This window comes from Benincasa hispida, chromosome 8 (genome assembly GCF_009727055.1).
Source record: "Benincasa hispida cultivar B227 chromosome 8, ASM972705v1, whole genome shotgun sequence".
NCBI classification, from domain to species: Eukaryota; Viridiplantae; Streptophyta; class Magnoliopsida; order Cucurbitales; family Cucurbitaceae; genus Benincasa; species Benincasa hispida.
Genome location: NC_052356.1, coordinates 36,452,180 through 36,462,015, shown reverse-complemented (window position 1 = coordinate 36,462,015; position 9,836 = coordinate 36,452,180). Strand labels below are relative to the sequence as shown.

General features: G+C 35.8%; 1 protein-coding gene across 1 annotated transcript; it reads right to left on the bottom strand.

The window, feature by feature from the left end:
- Positions 1-205: 205 nt before the first annotated feature.
- LOC120082797 (ankyrin repeat-containing protein At5g02620-like) lies at positions 206-3,561 on the bottom strand. Its single transcript, XM_039038115.1, has 5 exons — positions 3,315-3,561; positions 1,900-2,382; positions 1,597-1,749; positions 1,077-1,519; positions 206-982 (listed from the first exon to the last, which is right to left on the bottom strand). The coding sequence occupies exons 1-5, from the start codon at positions 3,496-3,498 to the stop codon at positions 323-325; spliced, it is 1,923 nt and encodes a 640-aa protein (XP_038894043.1). The 5' UTR covers positions 3,499-3,561; the 3' UTR covers positions 206-322.
- Between the last annotated feature and the right edge of the window lie 6,275 nt (positions 3,562-9,836).

The following is a 9,836-nucleotide window of genomic DNA, read 5'->3' as shown; positions in this document are numbered from 1 at the left end:
AAACAAGAAATTAATTAATGTTAAATTTAATTGATCTCAAACATTTCATTAAGTAATAATTCACTTTTAGTTTCTATATACAAATTATCGAGTTGAACACAAATATTTAATTTTTAGATATTAATTATTATACACATTCAAACAGACACTAATTATTTCCGATATATAAAATGTAGACATTCATATTTGGGATGTATCGGATAGGTACATGGACGGGAACACCAAGTTTTTGTCCACTTCAAATGATAGTTCATTATTGCATGGCCAGAAACGTTTTATAAAAAACAGGAAAGTTAGATAGATATGCATAAGTGCAATAGCACTAAAATAGCCTTTTCATGCGTTTTTTCAAAGAAAAATAAGACCAATAAGATGACCGCAATATATCAACCGCGAGTTTATAGTGAAATACACAGAAACAACCAATTGGTAGGATGGTCACTGCTGCAATACCCAATGGAATCTTCGCCTTTGTTTTATCATAAGCAATAAAGAAGGTCGTGCTGAAAGCCATCGCCATGCATACTATAGAAACAAACAATGTCAGCAACCCGAACAATAACTTCCTTGGCAACGATATCAAAAAATCGTCTTCTGCGTAGCGCGACGTCAAAATTGATAAAAAGGTGAGTATGGAAGTTGTAGACAACACTAGAGCTGCAACATCTGATATTACGAACACTGTAAATGCTTTATTCTGTTGGAAAATGGGAGTGCCTTCCTTATCATTGTTTCCTCCTGGAACCGTGAATGCCGCAGCGAAAACCACCGTTGTGATCAAAGTTGCGACCAACATGCATGAGTTCGCCGTATGTTTCATCCACTCCTCTCCATCCTTTAGTAGTTGTTTGTGTTGTCTCGAGAAGAGTTCTCGAGGTGTGAGTTGATCAGGGGGATTTGATTTTGTCTCACCTGTGGAAAGCTCTGGGATTGCCGCACATTTCATTCCAAGATGCACTGGCAAAACAATTTTCTCCACTTCCTTGAAGTTAAGTACAATAATTCAAATCTTTGACAATATTGATATATTATAGAATAAAAAGAAGTTAAATGTATATGCACTAAATATGACCTACTTTGAACCACAAAAGCTCCCGCTGCATTTGTAGAGCTGCCCCTGACACTTTGTTCAACTGAGATGGAGCCGCTAACTTTCCTGCCAAGTGTAATATGTTAATGTTTTTCTTGTCATCGTAACTATTGACAATCAAATCCTTCACCCCTCCTATCTCGTATATTAGACTGAACACACTTTCTTGTCGATTTTCAACTGCTGTATGAAAGAAGGAGTAGCTACTAGTCATGTCAAGTGCCGATATTAATTCCGGACATCGACGAAGGAGTATTAACAAGAACTCGACATTTCCAACTTTTGCTGCTTCATCCATCAACCTTAAGGGAACTCGAGATATATCTATTTTCTCAGTTAAAAGTTGACTTGTTGCACAATCCCATAAACGACCAACAAGTTGATGGGCAAATGTTTGCATTAGAGCTTTGTCGTAAAATCCCTTGAATCCTAGTAAGCACACAAAGATTTAGTTATATACATTTACGTACCCAAATAAGTAGAGACCAAGCTTTATGTATTATTACGAGAGTTTATCTGTTTTTTCCAAAAGCTAAGCTCGCTGCTGCTACCAATTGCAGATGACTTTCTAGCTAGTACGTGCAAAGCTGTATCATCGGTTTCTTCGAATCTCAGAGTTGCTAATTCAGGTTTTTTCCCCATAATATCTAATGCTATATCTACAATAAACAAAAAAAAAAAAAAAAAAAGAAAAAAAATAAGAGAGAGAGTAATACGTGTTAACAACATTTAATATATGGGATAAGTTAGTATTAATTAAAAAAGTTAAGTTATTGATGATATATTGAATAAGGATTTGGAATGGAAACCATAATAATCACAGACGATGGTAGAAATGAGAAGACGAAATTGTTGTAGAGTATCAAGAGCTTCAAAATTAGTCTTGGAGAAGAGGAAGGAAGCCATGTGTTTGCGCTTGAAAGCTACAGCCAGTTGAACTGGGGGTTGATTTTCTTTATCAACAATATTTGGAAGGTTGGGATTCTTATCAACAATTAGTTTAGCAATTCTTACAGCTCTTGAAGTAGCGACAATAGAAAGGATAGGCACTCCGCTTTCAGTTTTGGCAGCTAAATCAGATCCAGAAGTAAGTTTTACCAATTTTTCAACAAAAGAAAATTGGTGATACATAGCAGCAACCAGAAGAGTTGTCTGGCCTTGACACGTTATTTCCTTAGTGATAGCGAATGGATATTCGTCAAATATTTTTTTTGCACTCTTCCAGTCGCCCTTTAATGCAGCATTGTATAACTGACGAGGAAGTGGAGATATTTTTTCTTTCTCCATTTTTGCTACACATACAAATAAATACACACACAAAATAACAATCTCACAATAGTTAAAATATATGTGACTGAATTATGTATAGTCGTAATAACATTAATTTTTAGTGATTCAATCATAAACAATAAACATTAGAATTCAAAACTAGACATTATTTGTCCTATATATATACTTGATACTTTTGGTCATTTCTAATTTTTTTAACTATTCAGGGTTGATTTATTTTTAAAATTTTCAGAGTGACATGGAAAAATATATAATTAATAATTGTTTTTTTTTATTTGTTGATGTAGAAAAAATATATTTTTTTTCTAATATTAAAAAAATAAAATTCAAATATTATTTTTTCAGCCGCTATATATATATATTTTTTGAAAACTGAATTTCATAAAAGCAACACAACAAAACAAACCACCAAAGTTCGACAATTGCTAATGTGGAAACTATATTAATTATCTTTTTTAGTATTGAAAGAAATATTCTGTTTATTTTGCTCTTTTTTGCCTCTCATCCATCGCCATCACAACCTATCTTTTATTCTCTTATTCTTTCTTCTTTCCTTCGTTCTACCTACATCGCCGTTTCTGTGGAGGTTCAGATTTTAAAACTAACGGTAAAACTATTTTTGAACTCGCATTGAAAGTTAAAAAATTCGAAAATTTAAGATATTTTCGACACAAAATACAAAGTTTAACAACATATTTTAGAAAAAGAATAAGACGATTAATTTATAATGGGTAACATTTTAAGGATTAATAATTAACTATATATCAATAATTTAAAGAATTTGAAATATAGGAATGTCTATTAGTGATAGGTTATATCAATAATATATTTTTATTAGTGATATAATTTACTGAGAGATAGGTTTTGATGGTTGGATATAAATTTAAGGAAGGATATATGAACTATAAGGGAATATGAAGAGGGATGAACATACTGTTGTGTTGTGTGGGTGAGGAAGGCAGCTGGGCCGTCTCATTTTCAACCGGAGCAGTGTCCATAGCAACACAGAATTCATGGCTAGGAGGAGGCCTTTGAGTTTTAGGAGTGATTGGTTTTTTCTGTTCAATTGGATTATCATTCATTGAACTTTTCTTATCGGCCTCCTCCACTCTCTGCATTTTTCAAAAGTCTCTTCACTCGAACTGGTTTGGGAATTAAGTACTACACAGCTTCTAAATGAAAATCCTCCACACACAAAAATGGAGATTTTGATGGGTTTATATAATACCTGGTAACACCCTTAGCTTTCATGTGTTATGTCTTCCAGCGTAAAAAAGAAACAAGAAAAGCAAATGAAAGGAAAAGAACATAGATGAGTAAAGTGCAACTGTGACCTTTTTAATAACTTCAATTTGAATTTCAATTTGGTTGTTTGATCTTTAATAATTTTTTGTTAGACGATGAAACTTGAAAGAAAGAGAATTAAAAGAAGGGTAATTATTTTAAATAGCAAAATTATTGAAAATATTTACAAATATAGCAACATTTCATTGTTTCATCAATGATAAATAATTAGACACAAATAGATTATTATCAATGTCTATCACGATCTATTGTTGTCATTTTGTTATACTTATAAATATTTTAGTTCACTTTTTTATATTTGTAAATATTTTAGTTTATTTTGCTATATTTGAAAATAGTTTTTAAAAGAAAATAGAAATGAATGTTGTTAATTTGGTTTCTAATAATATTGTAAAAGAAAGAACCTTCTGTCAAATTATTCCAAAAAAAGCATACTATTTTGAGTGTATTTCAAGATGTATTATGCATTCCATTCTTATTACCTACGTAAAAAAAAAATAATATATACACATAAACAAATTATGATATTACCAAACAATTCCTTTGTTTGGCACAACCCAAATTAAGACAAGAGTTGAGTTGAATATGGCACACAACCGAAGTTGGATGCCCGCATGACACCTGTGGGGGCAACCCAAAACGAAGAGCATAACCAAATTCAACACTCCAATTAAATAATATATCGCAGAGCTTTGAATCTTATTACACGAACGCATTGTAAAAAGCTAAAAGCAAAGTTGCTTGAAATGAGTAAAAAAGTTTTTGAGCAGAGATTTGCCAGAATTAAACAGAAAGGAACTCTTAGAAGATGTAGCTAATTTTGAGGGGAGTGCTGCTACCAAGATTAGAGGTGCAAGTGATTTATATTTTGAAAAGCTGATCAACCCAAAGGGAAAGTCACAGGATAAATTTTTAATTTCCTAAGTATAAGACATGCTTGAAGACAAGCATGATTCTAAGTTTGGGGGTGTGATAGCTTGTAGAAATACAAGCTATTGTGGCCTTTTACTTAGAATTATGATGGATAACAAGCAGAATATGTGTTGATGATAGTTGGTAGAAATACAAGCTATTAAACCAATGTATCTGAAACCTGAATCTTAGTTGAGAATGAACATTCACTACTCTAATTCCCAATGTCAAGCCATGGCCAGATGAAATCTCTACTTCAACCTGTTCACATTAAACTATGGCTAGAAGAGATCCCTACGTCGATCTCTTTAAATATACCGATGGCATCTCAAGCAACATCCCTAAGACATAAACGTTAATAACAACTTTTATACATCAATAATCATCATTACATCCTGGTTGAGAATGAGCATACACCGCTCTAGCTCCCACCGTCTATTGCCGGCCAAAAGACCTATACCTCGGGCTCTCATTCAGACCTGCCTACATACACACGGAGTTTGTTACGTACCGTCAACACCTTAGGTACATCTACTCAGATACCTTCCTTACCAGTATCCCTACTCATTATGTTTAGAAATACCAACGCATGTACTTTGGCAACTTTAAGTATTTAAAACATAGTCCGTCAAGCTTCATTCAACTTTAGCTTTAACCCTAACGCATGCTCCATATTTTGTGAAATAAGTTGGATTAAATCATATTAAACTAGCTTGTAAAACCACTAGCATGTGTTAGACATGAAAAACATACTTGGAAAACTCATACATTAGCAAACATCAAGCATTGATAAACATTCACAAACATTAGAAATTTCAAACTATCCTTCTAGCCTAGAAGAATATATGACAACCTTTATCCTTAGTTGAGGGTGAACTAATAGTTCTAACCTTCAACGTCAACCTTAGTCCAGAAGAACTCTTTTGCTCAATCCCTCGACGTCGTATTACCTACGTGCTCGTGGTTATAACTGAATATCGTCATACCTTATGTACCTGATTAGGATACCTTCTTATTGTCCTTCAGTATCCTCAGGTACTTCTACTTAGATACCTTCTCAAACGTCCTGCAGTATCGAGCTGCTAAGATACCTACTCATATGTCCTTCGATATCAATTTGGCCGGATACGTTCTCAAAAGTCCTTCGGTATCAAATTGGTTAGATACCTTCTCATATGTCCTTCGGTATCAATTTGGCCGGATACCTTCTCAAAAGTCTTTCGGTATCAAATTGGCCAAGTACCTTCTCAAGTGTCTTTCGATACCTCGTTTTAAGTAAAACTAGTCATAAACATTTAATTGAAAGGATACCTTCTCATTGTCCTTCAGTATCCATCACGTAACTAGTCACAACATTCAGTTGAACACTAAAGATTAGTGCTCAAATCATATTCTAATTCATCCATCATACTAGTTTATCATAAAAATAAAGTCACTTAATCAAGCTAAAAGCATTTGGAAAAGATAAAATATCTACATCAATCCCACGGAAAACATGCTCTACTTAGCCTGAGAAATAGTTTCATAAATATGTTGTTTGGCAATTCATTAAAACACTTAGCATGAGAACTGTTTTCAAAGAAACCATAATTTCTAAATCAATAAAGCAGTAAGCCATCGTGTAGTCACTCACAGCTTGTTGTCCTCTTAACGGGTTACATGCTTCTCCTAGCTCTTCTTGGCCTGAAAGAACATATTTTCCGGTTAAACCACTGAGAATTCTTAGTAAAATACCTTAATTAATTCATTTATTAAAAGAATTTTACATAGACGGTTCTACTGGTGAGATCCCCATGAGCCACACCAGCGAGATCCCCTAGAGCAAGACCAGCAAGATCTCATTACTAGTGACACCAGTGATACTCAGCCCCCCAGCGATACAAGCGATACTCAGCCACCAGCGACACCAACGATACCCACTCACCAGCGACACCAGCGATACCTGCCCAATTACTAGCGAGATTCTCTTCTAGAGCGAGATCCTCTTCATAATTTTTAGCAAGATCTCCTTCATTAGCGAGATCCTTTTCACAAATTCTCGCTATAATCTCCACTGTGAGCTGTTTGCTTGTTCTTCCCAAGCATTTGTCTACTTATGCACAAGTTTTCTGTTACAACTTTAAAAATTCATAACTCAAAATCCATACATCTTTTGAAAAAACTTCCTTCTACAAACATGTTTAGAATTGAGTTAATTTTCTTACTTTAAACTTTTAGGCACAAATTCCTTATAGTTTGGCCTAGAGCTCCCAATCTTCACCTCGAGCCTTGATTAACCCAAGATTATGTCTCTCCTGTAATTTTATCACTTTCCATTCTTCTTCTCCTGCCATCTTTCTCCGACAAGATGCCAGTTCTCAATAGCCAATAGGATTTTCTTTTTAAGTGACATTGCCCGAAGCTCCTTTCACAACTTTCATCAAAGCGTTCTTCAATAAAGACATCATGAGATGTAGCCAACTTTGAAAATTAGATTCTCTCAGCTTTCAAATGGCACCAATTTCACTAAATTTGTTCATGTAGATTGCCAAAACCGGACTTTCGAAGTTCCTTTTCCCTTTTAATCTTTCTGCCGCCTTCTAAATTCAAGGATAATTCGCCACGTCAACTCATATCTAATGACTCAGCCCAAGCCAAAAAGTGAGTTTACTTATTTAATACGTTTTTCTTTTCCTTTCTCTTCAATCTCTATAATTTGCATGGATTTTCACTTATATGATATTTAATATATCATTCCTTTGGTGAAACATACTTGTTTAGGAACTTAGATTTCGGGGTTTACACTTAGCTTACACAAGCTTATTTCTTCATGCTTCCACCCTCTATGCTTCCTAAGTCATGACTTCATTCAACTCTTTAAGAGACCCCTCATTACTTTCTTTTACTTCAAATAATTAGGGTTCGAGCTTTACAGATAGCCTCAACTGTAGAGGACTTTGATTGATGAGGGAGCTTTTGGTGAAGAAAGCTTAAGTAGCAGTGACCTACAGAACTATCAACTTACACGTGACAAGTCTCAGCGGGTGAGGCAGGCCCCTACGAGGTATGGTTATGCTGATTTAGTTGCTTATGCTCTTACTTGTGTAGCAACCAGTATTGAAGCAGAGCCTCTTACTTTTGAGAACGCTATTGTATCTAATTGGAAAGAACAATGGAAGGATGCTATGGAAGCAGAGTTGTTCTCATTGCAGAAGAATCAGACATGGTCACTGGTTCCAAAGCCTCCTAATCAGAAACTCATTCAGTCAAAGTGGATTTATAAAATCAAGCCAAGTACAGGAGGTGACAGCAAGCCTAGGTATAAGGCTAGACTGGTAGCCAAGGGCTACATTCAAAAGGAGAGAGTTGACTTTCATGAGATTTTCTCTCTATTAGTGAGACATTCGTCCATTCGTTTAATTTTATCTATTGTTGTTCACTTTGATATGTTTGTTGAACAGATGGACGTCACCACAGCTTTTCTTCATGTCAATTGGAGGAAGTGATCTACATGGCTCAATCTAAGAGCTATGAGGTAAAAGGAAAGGAAGACATGGTTTTTCGTTCATAGGTCCATCTATGGACTAAAGCAATTGCCGAGACAGTGGTATATCAGGTTTGACACCTTTATTCTGAAGTAGAGGTTTCACAGGAGCTCATATGATGCCTGCGTGTACTGTAAACTATCTCAGAAAGGTATATATACTTATCTACTTCTGTATGTAGATGATATGATTCTGGTGTGTAAGGATTATTCTGAAATTTGTGATCTCAAGAAACGATTGAGTAGTGAATTTGAGATGAAAGATTTAGGAGACCTGAAAACGATCCTAGGCATGGATGTGAAAAGAGATAGGAAGAAAGGTTTGTTAACCATTTCGCAGGAGAGTTATATGCATAAACTACTTGAGAAGTATAATATATCTGGTTGTAAGGCAGTTTCGACACCCTTAGCATCTCATTTTAGGCTTTCTTCGTCTCAGGTCCTGTTACTGAACAAGAAAGGTTAGAGATGGCTAATATTCCCTATTGTAATGTTGTTGGAAGTATTATGTATTTGATGATTTGTATTAGGCCTGACTTGGGATATGCTATGAGTATGATAAGTAGGTTTATGTCAAATCTTGGGAAGGAGCATTAGAATGCAGTTAAATAGGTGCTTCGAATATTTGAAAGGTAGTGTCAGTGTATCATTGTGTTTTAGTAGGGATTGTGATAAATCAACACTATTGGAAGGCTTCACAGATGCAGATTACGCTGCAGACCTTGACAAAAGAAGGTCTATATCAGGTCACATTTTTCGTTTGTTTGGTAATGTGGTCAGTTGGAAGGTTGCTCTACAGTCAGTTGTTGCCTTGTCTACTACTGAGTCAGGGTATATTTCAGTGGATGAAATTGTGAAAGACGCAGTGTGGTTGAAAAAGATAGTTGGTGAGTTATTGTCGCAGGAGTTCATTCCTATCGTCCGTTGTGATAGCTACAGTGCTATTCCCTTTGCGAAGAATCCATCTCATCATGAATGTGTCAAATTTCATTTTATCAAAGAAGTTGTGGAATTTGTCAGATATGTTAACCAAGGTTCTTCCAACCCATAGGTTTAAATACCTATTAGATGGGTTGAATATTAAATCTGGATGATAGGAATATTGGAGAATCAACTTGGCACTTAAATATTTATGAGGGAGATTTGTAGAAAATAACAAGGTATTTAAGTGGGTATTATTGGGTTTTTGATGAATTTAAAAGTTCAATAGCATTCTTGTTATTTTTGAGTAGTGGCATTTTGGTAATTATCTCTATCTTCTCCAAAATAGGGCAGAATTTCGTGTGTCTGTTTAGCTGGAGAGAAAAACATAGCCGCCTGAGAGAGGGTCCGTCGAAGCCGTCTGAAGAAGAAAATCCGAAGCTGTAGCCGCCGGTCTGAGGGAGCAGCAGCCGTCTGGGGTTGAGTCTTTCGGGCAGTAGCCGTCCTTGAAGAGCCGCGCCGGCTGGAACACGAAACTGAAAGCAGCAGTCTAGAGCCGTGCAGCCGGGTGTGTCTGTCGGCGTGAGCGTGGTGACGGGTAGGAGATCGGATCGATCTGGGATATCCGGTTCTGTGCTAGTGTTCTATGGGTTCCGGTTTCAGTGTGGGTACGCCGGTCAATTCCAGTTCAGCGTGTGGGTTCGTTGCAGATCTGGGTTTAGTGGTTCGCCGGTCAGAGGTGGGTAGCACACTGTTTTGGGCTGTTTTGCAGCGGATTGTTAGCACATGGATTGT

Coding starts and splice junctions, on each gene's coding strand:
- LOC120082797 (XM_039038115.1), bottom strand. CDS start 3,498: ATGCAGAGAGTGGAGGAGGCCGATAAGAAAAGTTCAATGAATGATAAT. Junction 2,383..3,314: donor CTCACCCACACAACACAACA/GTATGTTCATCC, acceptor TTGTATGTGTAG/CAAAAATGGAGAAAGAAAAA. Junction 1,750..1,899: donor CATCGTCTGTGATTATTATG/GTTTCCATTCCA, acceptor TGTTTATTGTAG/ATATAGCATTAGATATTATG.